Below are 20,932 nucleotides of genomic sequence, written 5' to 3'. Positions count from 1 at the left end.
AGTTATCACTGTATAATGCAGTATGCTTGAATGGAGGAGGACTGCACACAGATACAGCATTAAAAATTCATAAGCAATGTGATTGAGAGGCCCACCCCTTTTAGTAAAAAGAGTCCCATCGGGGGGGGGGGCAGAAGTGGAATTGACACCTACAGGCAGATTTATCAAGGGTCGAATTTCAAGTTAGTGAGAGGTTTTTTTTTTTTTGGTTTTTTTTTTAACTCCCATGAACCCTAAATTGAATAAAAAAAATTGAAATTTTCAAAGTCAGGTGAATACTATGGACCCAAAAACACGAATCGATTCGAGTTTTTCAAACTCAATATGAGTTTTTCTGTGCAAAACACTTGAATGTCAGGAAGGCTGCAAACAACTCCAAAGTGATCCCAGGACGTCTTCCATTGGCTTCCAATTCGGCAAATTTTAGGTGGCAAATAGTCGAATTCAAGTTCTTAAAGGGCCAGTGTCCAATCTCGAAAATCAAATTCAAATTTATTTAAAAACTCGAATCAAATTTAAGAATTGACTAGTCGAATTTGACAGTTTTGGCCATAAAAAAAATGTAAAATTTCTAATTTTCACTTTGACCCTTGATAAATCTGCCCTGTGTACTTAGCAGTATGGATTATTTCTAACTATAACACTGTGTACTGATGTACACTAACAAATCCCTCCTCCCACGCAAGGTGCTCCGTAGTTTCATTGCTATAAAAACCTTCTTTCAATGGCACTGAGGTTTCTCTTGCAGTGGAACACACACACTCTCTGCATGTTGCACAGCTTCCCTTTCCATACAGGTATCACACAATTTATTTAAAAAAAAAAAAGGCAACGAGGGATGGTGCCGGAGAACTGGGGACCCCTGGCAATGCAGGGAGGCCGAGACCACCCCCATACAAAGAGGGGAAGTTACATATATCAGACATTTTCAACCTGCAACCCACCAGCTCTTCTTGAACTGCAACTCTCAGCATTTGCTTCGACTTAAAAAGTTATTGCCCAGTCTGTGAAAGAACAAAAAGAATCTGGGGTTCATCTTCTCAATCAATGCTGGATTCTTTGCATTTCTAGCTTTTAAGCTATATCATCTGGCTTTAAGACAAGGCTGGGAGTTGTAGCTCAGTACAAATCCAGCTACAAATCTCCTTTTCTGCGGGGGACTAATCTCCCCGTACTGCCTTCCTGCTGGCTAAAATATGAACCGCCAACGGAATCGCTTTGCATTTGCGAAGTTGACTCATGAGGCAACTTCGGAAATCCGAAGCGATCCCGCCGGCTAGAATACGAATCGGCGGCGGGATCGCAGTACAGGGAGATTAGTCGCCCACAGAAGGGGAGATTTGTCGCTGGATTTGTTGTCTGCCACCACCCTAAAGGTGAGAGAACTGCAAGTTTTATGTCCCCTTTGTTTCCTGATTTTTTTTCCTACCATGATGCACAAAAAGATCACATGCTTTGTCCCCCTATAAATGTAAGTACCTCAATATATAGACCCACCTAAGAAATAAAAGCTTAAAAACTCCTGCATTTCGAGAGAAATGTTAAATGTGCGAAGCATAGCAAACATGATGTGCAAAAAGGGGTGTGTGTGTTGTCTGCTTGTCCATTGGGACACACAGAGTGTGTGTATATGTGTGTGTATAAATATACAGGTATGGGACCTGTTATCAAGAATGCTTCGGACATGGAGTTTTCGGATTACAGAACTTTCTCTAATTTGGATCTTCATACTTAAGGGCAGAGACACATGGCCAGATTCAGAAAACGAAGCGCTCTGAGTGCCATCCCGCCGGCGATTTTCATTCTTGCCGGCGGGAAGGCAGTTTGGGGAGATTAGTCGCCCTGAAGAAGAGGAGATTTGTCGCCGGGCGACTAATCTCCCGAATCTGAGCGTGTGTCTCTGCCCTAAGTCTACTAGAAAATCATGTAAACATTAAATAAACTCAATAGGCTTTTTACAGAGAAAAAGGAAATAATTTTTTAAAAATGTGGATTATTTGGGTAAAACGGAGTCTATGGTAGATGGTCATTCCATAATTCGGATGGTTTCTGGATAATGGGTTTCCGGATAACGGATCCCATACCTATATGTACACGCACATACATTGTGTGTGTGTGTATCAGTGTGTTGTGAACTGTAATGTCCTCGGGTGATCTGATAAGACTGAATTTAAACATCACTCATCTTGCATAAAAATGTCTATATATATATATATATTTATATATTTGTACAGCTCTCCACAGTGCAGCTGCTTCTTTTTAGAACTAAAGTGTCATAAGAAAATATGATTTACTGCTAAAAACCCCTCCCTCCCCCATGACGGCACTTGTATTCACAGCTGCAGAACACAGACTGTAATAGTCGTGGCCCAGCTTCTTATTTAGTGCCCTCCATTACTGCACTGTACAGTTCCTTCTTTCTCCTTGGCTAGTGCAGACTCATGCAGAGCTGTTACTGCACTGAAATTCATTTCTGCCCCTCGTGTGCTCCACTTACACCAGTGCAGGGTCCTGTAACACAGCCATTGTGTTTCACATCATTTCATGTTGTGCACGGAGGATTCTGCACGGAGGATTCTGCACGGAGGATTCTGCACGGAGGATTCTGCACGGAGGATTCTGCACGGAGGATTTTGCACAGAGCCCAGGGCTTTGTCCTCACATTCTGCAATGCCTCCTCTGCCTCTAGACTGCTGCTTTCAGTACTTCAGCGTTTAAGGGTGTATGGGAGTATACAGTATATCAGTACAGTGAAGGACTGCCTGAATGAGCCAGTAATAGACCGCAGCTCACAATTTGCACTGCCTTTGCCTCTTGACTGATTGAGGACACACTTACCCATTATCTGTCAGCTGTGTGCTACTTTCTAGCTGTCAATTCCTCTAGAGGATGAGACTGCCCACAAAATCTGTCCGGGAGTGGGTGGATTGTCTGTGCATGTGGGGCTAAGTTTTATATGGGGGGCATAGAGCGCAACCCCTCAATGCTGAGCCCAGATAACCCTAAAGGAGGGTGCCCCAGCAGTCTCTGGGTCGAGCAAGTGGCAATACATTCTGATCTCTCCTGTGAACACTCATCTGCTCCTGGAAGTTTCAGGAGGCTCCTGACCTTCCTCCCAGGAGGTTTCAGCGGGCTCACTTGATCGTAGTGCCGGGTCCTGTGGGGGTTGCATGTCGGAGGGTCCAGCCTCAGAAGTGCTGGGGGAAGGATGCTCAGCAAACAGACATTCTGTGGGAGTAGCTGTCTGCATAATCTTCTGTCTCACCTCACGGATCTTCAGCTGCAAACAAACCTTGGTGGGAAAGATGTCGGAGTATCGTGACTGGAAGGCGGCAGTGGACTGAGCTGGGAAGGTAGAGAAATAAAGGTCAGTATGTTGACAGTGGCAAACAAACTAGACTTACAACAAACATCAGCCGATCCCTATCAATCTGTTATGGAGGGAAAGCATATATAAGTAATGAGTTGAAACAAGACCAGTAAAATCAGATGGAATGTACACATACTACATGTAGTGGGAGAGTTGGCAGTTGATTAAGAATATACGGAAAAATTCGTCAGTAAAACCAGATAGATTCTGTCATGAAGGGATATTACTATATTACTCACATACTGTGAATATACTGCTAGTATATCAAGGGCCTATACAAACCGTTGACTTTGCCCCTCTAGAGTTGGCAGGCTGTTGTGTATGGGGCCCTTCCTGATCAATATCTGGCCATGAATTGGCAAAATCTCGATGGGGCAGGTGTAAAACTCCCATTGGATGGCGTTGGTGCAGTCTTCTTCATAGGAGTCTCCATAAGCTCCCATTATGATCTGATTGTTGGCCTGTGGGCCAAATGACTGGATCATCCTGATTTGGGCCATCGCAATGCTTGTTTGGGATACCCGCCAAATGAGATGGAGTTACCCTGCATACCCAGCGATACTCACATTTGTAGATTTGGCAGCGATTAACTAAAAAAATAATTGGGGTTTTGACTTATGTGACTTTGTTATTCAATTACAGCAAGGATGGTGCCAATACTCCCATTACTGAGCACCAGGCTAGGGAGTGGATTTTTTCTTTCTAGAGTTGCCAGTAAAGCCAGGTGGGATATGAGTACATTGTTACTCATATCCAGATGGGATGTCGGGTAATTAGTGGGCCAGTGTTTCTGTTATGGAGTGTCAAGCTCACTTCTGCAGAGGTAGAGGTTCTGCTTCTTTCAGGTATTTGTGATAGACTCACAGCAAATGTCATCACTCACCTATTTCACCATCTTTTGTTTCCTCTTGCCCATTCTTTCGTATTCTAATTACCGTAAGTATACATCTCTTCCCCCTCTCCTTCCTTTTGCCCCCTACCATTGTTTGCTTCCTCCTTTGAGCTTCCCACCCCATTCCTTAATGTAACAAAATGGATTCTCACAGGATGGGAAGAAACCATGTTCCTGGAAAAGTTGCATGACCAATGCCCTTCTCTGATCCAAAGTTCGGCGCAGCGAAGAGTACGGGGCCTTATCGTATTCCATTTCACCCAGTAAGTCTTCCGCCTCACTGCCTGCAAGGGATGTAACAGCAAGATTTTACCACTAAGAGTAAAGCTTGGGGAAGGTGAAAATGAAATGCCAAGAGGAAGACCTGTGAGCAAGGATCTGGCACTAAAGTAGCAGAAGAAGCCTTCCTTACCTGTCCTTTCAAAGGTGAAAATGTCACCTTCGCATTTTGCACTTTTAGGTGTGTTGGGCTCAGAGCTGCAGCTGGAACGCCTCCGCATTTTTCTTTTTGGAGAGACTGGATCTTCGGTTGAAGAGTCCAGATCTAGGTTGGGAGACCAAACTGTTATAGATACTCCCATAAGAGACATTTCAAGAATAATTCACCAAAGCCCACATAAGCATACACTAATCTGACACCTAATACATAAGCCATAGACTGCACTTAACAGTAAAAATATCCATGCTTATTCTGTATAGGCAAATGTTGATACCTGTTGAGTTCTTGCGTTTCCTTCGGTAAGATCCTAAGATAGCACGAGGAGAAGTGGCAAGAGACTGGAGTGTGGGCGAAGGAAGCACTTCCTCTGGCTTAAACTCCGGTAGCTCAGCAAAGCGCTCCTCAAAATCCACTTCAGACAGGACCCTGCTAATAAAAGACCAGTAACCATTAAATGGGTTAGTAGTTAAAGGGATTCTGTCAAGATTTTTATTATGTCGTTTTTATTTCTAAATTACATTGTTTACACTGCACATAATTCTCTCTACAATATAAAATTTAATTCCTGAGCCAGCAAGTGTATTTTTTTTTAGTTGTAATATTGGTGTGTATATAATGTATTTTTTATTTCTAAATTGCACTGCAAATAACTCACTCTACAACATAGCATTTAATTCCTGAAGCAGCAAGTGTATTTTTTTTACTTGTAATATTGCTGTGTAGGAGCAATCTCAGGTCATTTTGCCTGGTCATGTGCTTTCAGAAAGAGCCAGCACTTTAGGATGGAACTGCTTTCTGGCAGGCTGTTGTTTCTCCTACTCAATGTAACTGAATGTGTCCCAGAGGGACTTGGATTTTTACTATTGAGTGCTGTTCTTAGATCTACCAGGGAGCGGTTATCTTGTGAGCTGTTATCTGGTTACCTTCCCATTGTTCTGTTGTTAGGCTGCTGGGGGGAAGGGTGGGGGGCGGGTGAAATCACTCCAACTTGCAGTACAGCAGTAAAGAGTGACTGAAGTTTATCAGAGCACAATTCACATGACTGGGGCAGCTGGGAAAAAGACATTATTTAGAACCGAATGTCAAGAATTCAAAATTAAATTTAAAAAAATCTGTTCGCTCTTTTGAGAAACGGATTTCAGTGCAGAATTCTGCTGGAGTAGCACTATTAACTGATGTGGTTTGAAAAAAAATACCTTTTCCCATGACAGTATCCCTTTAATTTGTAGAGATTATATTTAGCATTAAAATAAGGGGGTGGAAAATGAAAAAAAGAGCAAAGAGTACAGATGATGTGAAGAAAAAAAGCACTGAGAAATAAGCTAGTAGTATAGCAATATCTTCTCTAATACTGCAGGAAAGATCTTTTTCATGCACATAATAAGCTACTGCCTATGAATGGACCCGGCTTAGTAGAGAGGACAAAACTTCCTGCAAAACTCACTTATCCACAGAGTCAAAGGTTTTCTTGAGAGGTGGAGGGCGCACTTTCACTTTCTTCACAGGCCCATCCTTCCTTTCTGAAGCCTCAGAGAGAGATGTGCCGGCCTTTGCAGCCTCTCCAGACTGGGCTGGGGGCAGGGGAACAGGGGAAGAGGGAGTAGGGAGTCCTGTAGGAGGATTGGAGTCTAAACGAGTCTCTGTGACTTTAAAATCTGAAGAACACTGATAGAGAGAAAGAGAGCGACGTATTAGAGACCCCTTTTTCAGATGAACTATATATGCTGCAAGATCACTGCCTGTATAAATAAATGCCAGCAGAGAGGAGAGGAATCCTTGAGTGTTATACTTCTGTCCTGTGTATTCATTATAGAGATATCAGGGGACTGGTGGAGTGACTAAAACTAATTGACTAGATTGTAGATTCTAACCTACAGTCATACTACAGACACATAGAAGTTGCTATATGGGATGGAACTTTGTAAGGTTCCAGTTGCTAACATCCGCTTCACTACTGACAATTGTTTATCTAAAATTTTTCTTTTTCTTATCTTGGCTGCCTACCCTCAAAAGCAGCCAATGATTAAGTGCCCTGGTTGGGACGAAACGAGTAGGGTGGATGGAGATGCAAGTATACATTTTTTAACTTTGTAAAATAAAGATATATTTTTTAACTTAAACTTTTCTGGTCCTGTGGATCCATTTGAGTGCCGGACAGCCCTGTTTTTACTTCAAATTTTCTACCCTCAAAAGCACACATGTTCATTAGAGTGACCAATGCACATTCGCTCCTGTAACCTATAAATGCTCTATATACAGGGTAAATATTTCTATAAGAGGGGGGCCGTGGGTGCACTCCCAAGGCCATACAAAAAATATTTAAATACAATAATCCCCTGTCTAAAAAGAGAAAAACAGGGTTTTTTGTTACAAAGTTATGATCATAAAATTGGTATGCGGCTTTTGAAGGGGAGACTGCCCAGACCAACGCCCATTTAAAAAATTTTTTTTTAAATGGGCGTTGGTCTGGGCAGTCTCCCCTTCAAAAGCCGCATATGCAGGTGGCGGGGGAGGATCTAGTCCAGATTGAAACCAAGGTTTTAAATTTTGATCGCAGGTAAACAGGTTAGGGACCGCCGTATGGGGTTTACCTTGACGTGGTATGGCGGCTTACCAATTTTATGATCATAACTTTGTAACAAAAAACCCTGTTTTTCTTTTTTTTTAGACAGGGGATTATTGTATTTATATATTTTTTTATATGGCCTTAGGAGTGCACCCACAACCCCCCTCTTGTACCTAAATATTTCTATAATTTTTCCTAATTTATTAATGGTCACAAAGCTTATCTTTCTATTTATGAATTACAATTAATTTGGGAAGAGAATCTATTTATTCCACTGCAGCTTAGATGAATTGATTTTCATTAAGCCAGTTGATGAATTTTGAATGAATTGATACATGCACTTTATGCACAGATAATAACCTTTTAATTTGTAAACATGTAAGGTTGTTTCTTATAAGTGGCGATAAATTAGTACCATTTGTATATGATAACTTGCTATAAGCGGGGTACTTTTCTTTTTTATAGAATCTTTTCGTAACATATAAATGTATAATGCACAAAAGCAAGGGCAAGCTCGCTGACTGTGTCCCCTGGAGAAATGTCTTACAAAGTGGCACTTCCTGAATCTTTTAACTTTGGGCTTGCTTGTCCCAATACTGTATCTAAAATCCCTATAATAAAACAGGGCTGCAGTTATCATAACCCATGTTGTCTCTCTAATAAGGCAACTGCTATGCTGTTATGTTAGTGATCATCATGTTAGTGATGATAAATTATTATGAAGATGCTAGTTACCCCAGGTTCTTTCTTAATACTTGGTGAGTGAGGAGGTTCTCTTTTGTCGTCAGGAAGAGGAGGTGCGGAACTTCTATCATCAGTCATGTTCTTTGCCCAGATTTCCCTGGATGCCCGATCTTCAGCTGTAGACAGTCTCTGTTTTGCCTGCGCTGGTTCTCGGACGTGTGCAGGAGGGAAGGGGCTGACTGAGTAGGACTCTGTAGAGGGTTCACGCCCCATCGATGACCCACGAGACTCTGCAATATACCTGATGTAAAAATATACATATTCGTGAGCCAGTTTATTGTCTACAGGACAGCTACAGTTAATGCCATCTTTTACAGCATTAAAGGAGTAGGAAAGCTACCAAAGTAGTTTAATGGCAATAGATTAGCCACAATAGTACAAGCTATAAGACTATATTTATTGTAGAATGCTTTACCATACCTGAGTAAACAACTCTAGAAGCTCTCTCTGTTTGTTTAGGACAGCAGCTGCCATATTAGCTTGGCATGACATCACTTCCTGCTTGAGTCTCTCCCTGCTCACTAATAGCTCTGGGCTCAGATTACAGCAGGGAGGGAAGGAGGGGGGGGGAGGGAGAGGGGAGCAAACTGAGCATGCTCAAGCCCTAGCCCTGGAGGTTTAAGATGAAAACATGATACAAAAGCCCATGTGTACACAAGAGAAGGAAAGAAATAGTGTTTTTTTTGACAGAGGACTCAGAGCAGCATTACTTAAAGGAATTGTTCAGTGAAAAAATAAAAACTGGGTATATAGGCTGTGCAAAATAAAAAAAAATTTCAATATAGTTAGTTAGCCAAAAATGTAATGTATAAAGGCTGGAGTGACTGGATGTCTAATATAATAGCCAGAACACTACTTTCTGCTTTCCAGCTCTCTTGGTTTCCGCTGATTGGTTACCAGGCAGTAACCAATTAGTGACTTGAGGGGGGGTCATGTGGATCATAACTGTTGCTTTTGAATCTGAGCTGAATGCTAAGGATAAATTGCAAACTCGCTGAACAGTTTTGTCCCATGTGGCCCCCCTTCAATTCACTGACTAACTCAGAGTTAGAGAGCTGAAAAGCAGGAAGTTGGATTCTGTTTTGTTCTGTTATACATCCAGTCACTCCAGCCTTTATAGATTACATATTTGGCTGTTTTATAACATAATAAAAGTTACCTTAAAGGCGAACCATTCCTTTAAGTCTACAAGACTACAAGGTACTGTTTTATTATAACAGAGAAAAAGGAAATCATTTTTAAAAATTTGGCTTATTTGGATAAAATGGAGTCTATGGGGGATGGCCTTTTCATAATTCGGAGCTTTGTGGATAACGGGTTTCCAAATAACCGATTAACATTTCACTTTATGCAGTCATAAAAGCGTTGCTGACCCCATCGAAAAAAAAACAAATGCTTTGTAAGTCTACAAATGTACTGTTATTGCTACTTTTTATTATTCATCTTTCTAGGCCTCTCCTTTTCAAAAAAAGGATCCCGTTCTCAGCCTCAAAACTATAGGCCAGTTAGTCTGACGTCAGTATTAGGAAAGCTTTTCGAAGGGTTAATAAAGGATAAGATACTGGACTTCATAGCAAATCATAATACTATGAGTTTGTGCCAGCATGGTTTTATGCGTAATAGATCTTGCCAGACTAACTTAATTTCTTTTTACGAGAATGTAAGTAGAGACCTCGATTCTGGGATGGCAGTGGATGTGATTTACTTAGACTTTGCTAAAGCATTTGATACAGTGCCACACAAAAGGTTACTGGTTAAATTAAGGAATGTTGGCCTGGAACATAGTATTTGTACCTGGATAGCGAACTGGCTAAAAGATAGACTACAAAGAGTGGTGGTAAATGGAACATTTTCTAATTGGACCAGTGTTGTTAGTGGAGTACCGCAGGGCTCTGTACTAGGTCCCTTGCTTTTCAACTTGTTTATTAATGACCTGGAGGTGGGCATTGAAAGTACTGTTTCTATTTTTGCAGATGATACTAAATTGTGCAGAACTATAGGTTCCATGCAGGATGCTGCCACTTTGCAAAGTGATCTGTCTAAACTGGAAAACTGGGCAGCAAACTGGAAAATGAGGTTCAATGTTGATAAATGCAAGGTTATGCACTTTGGCAAAAATAATATAAATGCAAGTTATACACTAAATGGCAATGTGTTGGGAGTTTCCTTAAATGAAAAGGATCTAGGGGTCTTTGTAGATAACACGTTGTCTAATTCTGGGCAGTGTCATTCTGTGGCTACTAAAGCAAATAAAGTTCTGTCTTGCATAAAAAAGGGCATTAACTCAAGGGATGAAAACATAATTATGCCTCTTTATAGGTCCCTGGTAAGGCCTCATCTGGAGTATGCAGTTCAGTTTTGGACTCCAGTCCTTAAGAGGGATATAAATGAGCTGGAGAGAGTGCAGAGACGTGCAACTAAATTGGTTAGAGGGACGGAAGACTTAAATTATGAGGGTAGACTGTCAAGGTTGGGGTTGTTTTCTCTGGAAAAAAGGCGCTTGCGAGGGGACATGATTACACTTTACAAGTACATTAGAGGACATTATAGACAAATGGCAGGGGACCTTTTTACCCATAAAGTGGATCACCGTACCAGAGGCCACCCCTTTAGACTAGAAGAAAAGAACTTTCATTTGAAGCAACGTAGAGGGTTCTTCACAGTCAGGACAGTGAGGTTGTGGAATGCACTGCCGGGTGATGTTGTGATGGCTGATTCAGTTAATGCCTTTAAGAATGGCTTGGATGATTTTTTGGACAGACATAATATTAAAGGCTATTGTGATACTAAACTCTATAGTTAATATAGGTATGGGTATATAGAATTTTAATTAAAAGTAGGGAGGGGTGTGTGTAGGGATGCTGGGTTTTCATTTGGAGGGGTTGAACTTGATGGACTTTGTCTTTTTTCAACCCAATTTAACTATGTAACTATGTAACTATGTAACTATATTCCGGTCTCTTATTCAAATCAATGCATAGTTGCTTGAGGAATTTGGGTCCTAGAAACCTGATTGCTTAAAATGCAAATTGAAGAGCTGCTGAACAAAAAGCTAAATAACTCAAAAACCACAAATAATAAAAAATGAAAACCAATTGCAAATTGTCTCAGAATATCACTCTCTATGTCATAGTAAAAGTTATCTCAAAGGTGAACAACCCCTTTAAGTTACCATCTGTTTAATAACTCATCCCAATATTCAGGATTCAATGCAAAAGAAAGGTTGGTGAAGCCACATTAAATAAGATCATATGAAAGAGATACCTTGGTTCTGGAGTCTCCTCGCAGGGGGGTAAAGGTGAGGGTCGGGCAGTGTTGCGCACACACGGGGAAGGCGACGTTGCTTCATAGGACCCTACAGGGATGCTAGCTATGGTAGCTTTGACTTTCTGAGGAGGTTTTGGAAGGTTCCGTGGTGACTTTGAGGTTACCAGACTGAACGTGACAGAGGCAGCTAAAAGGGACAACGTAAGGGTACCATATAGTCCGGTTATTAATAAAAATATGGGGTGGAAATATAAACACACTTATCAATCTCTGACAATTGGTTCCATAGTATTGTGATTTAGCTGATATATTGGCTTATTCTGACAACTGAAAGCTAAAGAGCTGTAAAATAGGCCTTATGCTTTTTCTTAAAGATTTTTATTTTACATTTTTCAAAAACCACAAACAATTACAACAGAAAAAAGGAGAGGGATAGAGATAAAAAAGGAACAACAAAAAAAGGGAGGAAGTGAGCAAAGGGAACAGGACATTTATATATTTATATATTATTAACATGATTAATTATTCTGTAAGTCAAGCTAAGCGGCCCAGATAGCATCAAACTTCCCAGGGCAACCTCTAGCTAAGTAGGTGAGTTTCTGGCTCGGGAGGGAGTCGTTCACTAATTTCTGGCACAATTGTAGCGTGGGGGAGTCTAGGGATTTCCATCTCATTAAAGGACCAATAACAGCGAAAATTTCCTAAATAAAATTCGTTCGTATGCTATGAAAAAAAGACGGCAACACATATTAAACTTTAAAATTGCTTAGTCTTTATCAAGAAATAACTTACCGAGACTCCACTTGCGCTCCTCTTCAGACACGGCCACAGGGCGACGATCCATCGTGCGGCGCTCGATTTCTCCTCCCTGGCTATCTCCTATAAGGAAGGCAGGGAGGAGAAATGGAGCGCCGCGCGATGGATCGCCTTTTCTAAAGAGGAGCGCAAGCTGAGTTTCAGTAAGTTATTTCTTAACAAAAGACTTAGCGACTTTTAAGTTTAATATGTGTTGGGGTCTTTTTTTCGTAGCATACTAACGAATTTAACATTTTTTTTGCTGTTACTGGTCCTTTAAGATAGCCTTTTTTGCGTAGTAAAGCATCTGCAAATAGCGTATTCTGGAGTATGACCGAAGTTGAAGTGTCCCTGTTATTACCAGCAAGCAGATTCCTGGGGAGTGAATGTTTGGCAGGGTGAGCTTCTCCTTAATGAATTGAAGAAACAATACAATTGCATTACCAGGCAGGACCAAAACACTTAAAACAGGGAGCCTATATCAAGCCTACATTTGAGACATTGGTCATATATTTTCACTAAGCGATAGGGGGTTAGATATGTCCTGTTCAGAAATTTTACTTGTATATATCAACCCCTCATAGAGATTGACACCTCTAGAGGCCTTATGCTTTATTTCAGATTAATCTGTTAGAATCTCAGCCATATTAATGTTTATTCTCTTGGTGTAATTAAACCATGTATCCGTACCTGTTGCAGGGGTAGAGCTGCTTCCTGCTATACACGGTGCTGGTGGAGAATTGATTGTCTGGGGGGAGGTAATGGCTTTAGGCAAGATAGTGGCAGGAATTGTAGAAATAGGACTTGTGCTGGATACAGTGTATACCACACTCTGGGCAGCAGGGGGTGCTGGCACAGTCAGTGCGTTGGACCCAACTGAGGGATATATTGCTGTCAGGACTTGGCCGCTGCATGTTTGCGGCACAGGAGGTGTGGAAGCTGGAGAAACTGCTAATTGTCCCTGGGCAAGTAGCTGACTCTGGCCTAAAATAAGAAAGAGAAATAAAACATCAACCTTTTAAAAACAAAAATATAAAACAAACAACTTCACAAATATATCAGACTATTAGACTACTAATTGAAATTGAAGAAAGATCTAGTTTCACATGGAGCACTGAAATCCCAAACACCACAAATCTTAAAAAAACATACATACCAGCAGGCAGATACCAAGATATGGCTCTCCAAATTCTTTATAATTCATATCTTACCCCAATTAGAAGACATAAAATGGGTAAGCACACGTGGAGATTTGGGGAGATTAGTAGCCCAGCGTCAAATCACCTCTTCTTCGGGCGACTAATCTCCCCAAACTGCCTTCCCGCCGGCTAGAATCTAAATCGCCAGTGGGATGGCACTTGGAGCTTTTCATTTTCTGAAGTCACCCGAAGTTTCCTTGTGAGGCAACTTCGGGCGACTTCGGAAACCGAAGCGATCCGAGTGCCATCCCGTCGGCGATTTAGATTCTAGCCAGCGGGAAGGCAGTTCGGGGAGATTAGTCGCCAGAAGAAGAGGTGATTAGTCGCGAGGCGACTAAATCTCCCCAAATCACCCAGTGTGCCCCTACCCTAAAGCTAACTTTATACATAATTTGCTGCCGGGCGACTAATCTCCCTGAATTTCCGCGGGTGTCTCTGCTCTAAGGGTAGGGGCACATTGGGCGATTCGGTGATATTTAGTCGCCTTGGCGCTTCATATTCCGAAGTCGCCCGACGTTGCCTCACAACTTTGGGCTACTTCGGAATATGAAGTGCCGCGTGTGCAATGCCACAGGCGATTTTTCATTAAAGCCGGTGCCAGACAGAGGTAAGGCGTTCGGGGAGATTGGTCGCTGCAAAGACGAGGTGATTAGTCGCCAGACGACTAAATCTCCCCGAATCACCCAGTGTGCCCCTACCCTAGCTAAGCTAATTTAATAATCTATGGTCCTACTCCCTAACTTTTTGGCAAGAAGTGATCTCATAGGGGGCACAGATGGCTAAAAAAAGCACTCCACAAATGGAATGGGCTTTATTTAGCAACACTACAGCATATACACAATTTACGGGCTTTATTTAGCAACACTACAGCATATACACAATTTACGGGCTTTATTTAGCAACACTACAGCATATACACAATTTACGGGCTTTATTTAGCAACACTACAGCATATACACAATTTACGGGCTTTATTTAGCAACACTACAGCATATACACAATTTACGGGCTTTATTTAGCAACACTACAGCATATACACAATTTACAGGCTTTATTTAGCAACACTACAGCATATACACAATTTACAAAACCAGTAAAAATTATGATGGGAAGACTAGCCGCAGCAGCTAGGAAAACTATACTACAACTCTAACCCGAAAAAAGCAAAATACTACAAAATCCATATTCAGATATAGAACATGGTATGATCTCAAAACATTAAAGGGGTTGTTCACCTTCAAGTTAACTTTTAATATGATGTAGAGAGTGATATTCTGAGAAAATTTGCAATTGGTTTTCATTTCTTATTATTTAAGATGTTTGAGTTATTTAGCTTTTTATTCAGCCACTCTTTAATCTGGTAGCTATGGTCCCAATTACTCTAGCAACCATGCAGTGATTTGAATAAGAGACTGGAATATGAATAGGAGAGGCCTGAATAGAAAGATAAGTAATAAAAATTAGCAATAACAATACATTTGTAGCCTTAAAGAGCATTTGCTTTTTAGAAGGGGTCAGCGAAAGCTTCAAAGAGTAAGAAAAAAGCAAATAATTATAAAACTATAAAAAAGAAATAATGAAGACCAAGTGAAATGTTGCTTAGAATTAGCCATTCTATGACAAACTAAATGTTACCTTAAAGGTGAATCACCCCTTTAAGAGACCACCCATTGGTCATGGAATCGTCCCAATACCTCAGAACTTTACAGCACGAACGAGAACAACCAGACTACGCAACCCCCAGGAGTCATCAAATTAACAGATTGTTGTCTTTTTATCAAATATAATTCCTTATAGGGTCTTTATAAGAACTTTAGAAGAGCTGAAAGTTAGAAATATTAAAATTTTCTATTTAGGATTACCCAATGGCACATACTACTAAAAAAAGTATATTATTATGAAAATGGTTAATTTACAGTACATGAAGCAGGGTTTTACATATGAGCTGGTTTATACAATATCTTTTTATAGAGACCTACATTGCTTGGAGGGCATAGTTTTCCTTTAAAAGAGAGACCAAGACCACTCACTCAACTAGCCAATGAAAAGAAAATGGTGTTGATCTATATATCTATATATTACAATCCCCTCACATCCCGAAGATTTAGCAAAGAAGGAACTAAATTAAATTACAAGCTAAAAATGTATGACAGCACCTGCGCAAGTCACTCTCTCTTACCTGTAATCAGAGGCTGCACGATTGTCTGGCCATTTGGACCTATAGCCGTGAACCCGAGGGCCATAGACTGCACACATGGGGCAGAGCCTGAAGGTGCTGTGTGAGAATGAGAGCTGCTGGTCACCAGAGGGACAGTGGGAACCCCTGCGGAGGACACATAGGTGATCCTGTTTCAAAGGAAAAAAAGAGCACTTTGAGTAAGACTCCAATACAGCTGGCAGGGTGTACAACTTCTATAGCTCATGTCACAACAGGTATGGGTGTTTATTAACTTAAAATAACAAAAAAATGAAAGGATTTTAAAAGAATGACCATATAATGTAATGGTGCCCTACAACAAGCTGTGTAGAATCCCATTGTTTGCTACCGAGCTTATCTGTTAAGTATCCTGTGCCTTTTATCCCTTTTCAGCTTTGAATGGCTGCCCCCATGGCTACACAGCAGCTTGTTTATATAAACTATAGTGGTGTTTCTGAAGCAAACACACTAGTTTTACAAAGGCAGGGCAACAGTATATTATATTTAAATTACTTTAAGACACCTTTTTGTTGTTATTGCTCCTTTAAGATATGCAGCAGTGAGAATCTGCAAACCAGTGGCTCTCCAGCTTTAGCTACAATAAAACTTACAGGGATGGTTGGGGATGTTGGAAATTGCCCCTTGGCATCAGCTGGAGAGCTGCATAGCCAAACCCAAGCAATATCATTCTGTGGGTAACATTTACTAACGTTTTTTGTGCAAGTTATCCTTTACCTGGTTGATGATGGCAAAACAACCTTTTGAGGTTGTGAAGTTGCTGCCATTACAGCTGCTGTTGCCATGGTGACAGGGATGGCATTCTGGAGTGGAGAATTGCCTGGTGGTACTAAGGCACTCTGGGCTGGAGCCGGTGATTGCACCATTGGCATTGGAGTGATTTGTATTATCTGCAAGAGCAAAAGGCAGGGGATTAATGAAAACTCACTGGGGTTTGGGTGCTGGAAAAATATAGTTGAACATTTGGAGGAACGCAGGTTGTCTATGCCTGATTTCAATCCAGGCATGAAGGTGGCCATACAAGTGCAGATCTAAACTGCCCATTTGGTTCCTCCAGATTCTTATCTACCCGTGTATGGAGCCAATGGCCTGCACGACTGATATCTGAGTGAAAATCCTGTAGAATTGGCACATTTATGTGGCTCTCATCCGATGAGTCTCCCAAATGATGATTCAATTGTTGCCCTAATTGGTGGCCAAATCAGCCCGCTCATTTGGTTACCTCTCCAAACAAGTGGATCTGGCGGTGTATGGCTGCCATAATACAGAATTCAGATACAAACACAGGTTCTGGACCTGTTATTTTAAATTAACTAAAATAAAGTATTAACATTTATAACATATATATATTTATATTGTCTGCCTTGTAGAGAGTGAGTGTGTGTTTGTGTGTGTCTCTCTCTGTTGGACAGTTATGCATGGGATTGCCGGGATATTTAGTTCTCTAGTTTGGAACACAAATAGCTGTCAATCTTGTATAGCATAAATTTCATGTGTTATCTTACTTTGTTGGTGGGCTGAGCCCCGTTCTGCATTGGAAATGGAGGGGTGACAAGTGGTATTGGTGCAGCAGAGCCGGTCCGCACTGTCACATGAGGAGTACCCATAGGAACTAGCATCTTGCCCTGAACCTGAGCGTTAGGAGAGAGAATTCCAGGACCGGAAAGCAATTGTGTGGAACTCCCGGACAATGGGGCAGGTGACACAGATTGAGCTGCAGAACAGAGAGAGTGTCAGGAACAACAGTTGAAAGATTTTTTTGGAAAAAGTTTAACGCAACGGTTAATGGAAAGAGGAGACAGAAAGGAATGAACCATATTCTACCTTTTCCAGCAGCTGACACAATGCCGAGAGAGGGGCTTGCAGGAGGGCCAGGCTGAACGATTGGAAGGGCCTGAGGCGTAGCAATCATCTTTGCATTGGCAGATGGAAGGGTGAAATGAATGCTTGCAGCAGTGCCCCCTGGCAGTTGCTGTGGGATTGTGGGTAATATGTACTGCACTTGGGTGATGCTTCCCCTCTTGCTAGCTGCTGCAGGAAGCAACTCCTGAGGTTGCAGGATTCGTAGAGGCACCGCTCCGTTGGAATTCCCTGCAGGATTCTGAGTTATAAACTGCAGGGCTGTGACAGGAGCATGGGCGGTTCCATTGCCAGTAGTGGGTGCTGGCTGCCCATAGCTTGACGCTCCCACTACTAAGTTGGTTACTATTCCACCAGCTGGCTTGCTTTGTGAGTGAGGAGAATTGGCTGGAGATGGTAGTTGCTGCATTGGCTTTCTGTCATGAGCATAGAGCACCCCAATTCCCACATGTGATCCAGGTATTCTGCTCTCACTCAAATCGCTGCTGCTTCTGCTGACAGGCAGTGGTTTGCTTGCTATGGGCACAGGTGTGCTGCTAACAGGTTTCACTACATTAGTGACGACTGTGGATGCTGGTTTTAGACCAGAAGGAAGAATCCCCTGGGGACCCGACACTAGCACTGTGCCTAAAGTGGGAAGAGGAGGGCGGCTGTCAGGCATTCCTCTGTGCCCTTCATAGGACATTGGTGCAGATGAATACATGCTACTGGAAGGGTGATTAAATGGTAAACTAGGTAGAACCAGCGGCTGAGGAGGCCCACTTGAGATAACAGACTGAGTACTGTATTGGACAGTGGTGCTGTGCTTGCGCTCGTAGCTGGCAATAGGGTCCACCAGAGTAAAGCGTACTTCTGGATTTCGTTTGGTTTGATGTTGAGTGGAAGGACGAGGAGGAGGTTTGGCAGGTGGTAAAGGGGGGTATCCATGGGGGTAAGAAGTCTGTGGATGGTCACTGGACTTTGGGGACTCTGCCATATTCTGTTGTCTTTCTGACTTCAGGCCTTCATTTGAGACAGGGAAAGTCCCTGACACGGATGATGTTCGAATGACAGGTGAGAAAACACGCTGGGGTTGCACCTAAAGTGTAATCAAGATATAAAGAAATTAATATAGTGCACCTTAATCTTTTCTCCCAACAGAAACTTTGGTTTTACATGTTAAATGTGTGCCCTATGTCATAATAATGTGCAATACCAAAGGTATGAAAAACATTGTCTGCCTTGCTGTTGCATTACCTATTCCTATTATCCACCTCTAGTAAGTAATCAAATAATTTCTTTACATTCTTAAAAAAAAAATACTCCCATTAAATGAACACTCACCTTGTCCTCTACTTCATCTCCAGATCTGCCATCACTATCGCTGTCTGTCACCCGCTCCTTACATTTCAAGTCAATATCAGGACATCCAAAGCCATCATCAGCTGTAAAACAGGAGAAAAGATTGGAGAAAACAATAGGACAGAGATGGACAAAAAAATGTACCTCTTTTGGAAATGAAGTATAGCGGTGTGCAAGCTTACCTATTACATCATCATCCCCATCTTCTTCACAGATTACCATCCTCTCCTCATCACTGGTCATGTCCTCGCTTGCTGTACGTTGGGGGTGGTAGGAGCCAGGCAGGGAAGAGCAGGCTCGGGAAGCTGGGCATGTGGGGGACTCACTGTGAGCTGGGACTGAAAATGATGTGGAGTCTGGGCCCCCAAATGCTGTTTTCTGCACCGGATAGGGGGGGCGATTTGAGCACATCTGCAGACAAATGCAAACATTAGCTTCAACAGTTATAACAATAAGCCTCTTAATGTCACCATTATACCGAAAAGTAGTGCAAATCTGACCCAATCTTGTAACCCATGGAAACCAATAACAATTTGTTTACATCTGTCCAACTGGGCTACACTAATCTACTACTACTGCTACTACTTACTACTGCTGCTGTTGCTGCTACTACTACTACTACTCATAGGTCACCAAATTTACAACATAGTGCCAAAGTCATCAAGCTCTGTTGGGTAAGACACTCCTGGTCTTACCCCTGGGCAAGACTAGAATATATGAAAGCATAGTATAATAAATGTTTTTATGCAGACATATTCAGATTGATTTAGCCATAACAAACAACATGGCTAGTGCTACATCTGCAGACAGTCTAGAGAAATAGGCTACACTCACTTACTGGTATGTGAAAATAGAGAATTTTGACCACTGGTAGCTACTACCTGTGGCTCAAGTTAATGGGAAGAAATTCCATGGTGGGTAGTGGCATTTTGACTGTCGGTACAAGTAGCAGAATTCAGAAACTTGTACTTACCACAGTAGTTTTGCTATCATACAATAAGTTTGAGTCAAGCAAAACATGGGTGTCCGAGATGATTAGACATTCACTAATTTGTCTTACTCCACTGTGGGCCCAGTGAAACATTTAGTGGTAGCTATTAGTACTATTGTATTGATGGTTCGCTCATGGTCTATACCTGTTTGAGCTCCTGCAGAGCCTGGCTGTCGTCTCTGTGCTCTATGCTCTGCACGGCGCTATGAGAAAAAGCTCGTGGCCGGGATATTTGAGTAGAAGAGCTTGATGAAGTAGGCAGGCCAGTTGCCAGAGCTGAGGTGGAGGCTCCAAGCTTTGACTCAGATCCCAAAAGGAGCCCTGAAGGTGGAACCTCAGCAGCAGCTGTAAGGTAACAAAGACCAGCCATAAAATGTATGAGGATGTGGAAAAATGTCAGTAAGGTTTATTATGCAATGACGCTTATAGTATGTGTATCCTTATATCCTTAACTACCTCCAGCGGCAATCATGGTTCCAGTCTCTGACATGCTTCTCTCTCTCATCTCCTTGTGCACTCCCCATGGACCTGGCATGACCTGTTTTACATCAGAGCTGGACTTCTTACGGTCCTTGTTACACCATTTCCAATCTGGGTGAGCTTTAAAGTGCGCTTCTTTGACCTGTTACAAATAAAGAACAAACTTTATACAAAATGGAAAATTAGTGCGATGTACATAAATTCAGCTTATAAATATTAAATGTATACTATATGTATTGTATTCTTCTATTAAATGCCAAGATATAAATGAGAAGCATATTGTTTACTTAGAGTGATGCTTCTCTGTCTATTGTGAAGTTCTATATTTTTTGCCTCAGATGAGTTAAACCTCAAAAAAACTGCAACATCTGGTTTTAACTGAAATACTAATATCATTATGGTTTATAACTTCAATGAGGCAAGAAATCTGACACTACAAGTCATATTTATAAAGAAATTGATAAAAATGTTGTGGTAGAATGTCCACTGAGAAGTGTAAAAAGGTGTTTTTTGCCTTTAATTTCTCCCCCGTAGAAGTTGAAAGCTGTGTCTAAACAGAGAAGGTTTCTCTGCTTAAAGGAGAAATATTGCATATTATGTTTTGTGCTTCTGTGCCAGCCCAAGGCAACCAGAGCCCTTTAGCAGTAAAGATCTGTATCTCACATACCAAACCTTACGGAAGAGTTGTGGGAGGAAGCCCTGAAACAGATACCAGACTTAACAATATCTATCAAAGACAGATATATTCAAATAAAATTTCTAAACCGGGTATA

General features: G+C 41.6%; 1 protein-coding gene across 13 annotated transcripts in view; it reads right to left on the bottom strand.

The window, feature by feature from the left end:
- Positions 1 to 2,867: 2,867 nt before the first annotated feature.
- Positions 2,868 to 20,932, bottom strand: part of LOC108697765 (protein capicua homolog) — a 96,415-nt gene continuing 78,350 nt past the window's right edge. For 6 of the 13 annotated variants that reach the window (XM_018228119.2, XM_018228122.2, XM_041571568.1 and 3 more), the window contains exons 7-22: positions 20,136 to 20,301; positions 19,825 to 20,024; positions 18,871 to 19,099; positions 18,671 to 18,771; positions 17,312 to 18,425; positions 16,993 to 17,201; positions 16,205 to 16,377; positions 15,452 to 15,618; positions 12,764 to 13,057; positions 11,276 to 11,465; positions 8,003 to 8,252; positions 6,146 to 6,366; positions 4,976 to 5,130; positions 4,675 to 4,824; positions 4,415 to 4,546; positions 2,868 to 3,345 (exon numbers count right to left, since the gene is read on the bottom strand). In XM_018228119.2, the coding sequence (XP_018083608.1) occupies positions 3,074 to 3,345; positions 4,415 to 4,546; positions 4,675 to 4,824; positions 4,976 to 5,130; positions 6,146 to 6,366; positions 8,003 to 8,252; positions 11,276 to 11,465; positions 12,764 to 13,057; positions 15,452 to 15,618; positions 16,205 to 16,377; positions 16,993 to 17,201; positions 17,312 to 18,425; positions 18,671 to 18,771; positions 18,871 to 19,099; positions 19,825 to 20,024; positions 20,136 to 20,301 (4,023 nt within the window). In that variant the 3' untranslated portion in view covers positions 2,868 to 3,073. Of the gene's footprint in view, positions 3,346 to 4,414; positions 4,547 to 4,674; positions 4,825 to 4,975; positions 5,131 to 6,145; positions 6,367 to 8,002; positions 8,253 to 11,275; positions 11,466 to 12,763; positions 13,058 to 15,451; positions 15,619 to 16,204; positions 16,378 to 16,992; positions 17,202 to 17,311; positions 18,426 to 18,670; positions 18,772 to 18,870; positions 19,100 to 19,824; positions 20,025 to 20,135; positions 20,302 to 20,932 lie in introns of those variants that run through there. The other 7 variants (XM_041571570.1, XM_041571574.1, XM_041571571.1 and 4 more) reach the window with 5 other exon arrangements.

Source organism: Xenopus laevis, chromosome 7S (assembly GCF_017654675.1).
Source record: "Xenopus laevis strain J_2021 chromosome 7S, Xenopus_laevis_v10.1, whole genome shotgun sequence".
Classification (NCBI taxonomy): domain Eukaryota; kingdom Metazoa; phylum Chordata; class Amphibia; order Anura; family Pipidae; genus Xenopus; species Xenopus laevis.
Note: the sequence above shows the minus strand (reverse complement) of the source record. Positions and strands in the feature narration are given on the sequence as shown.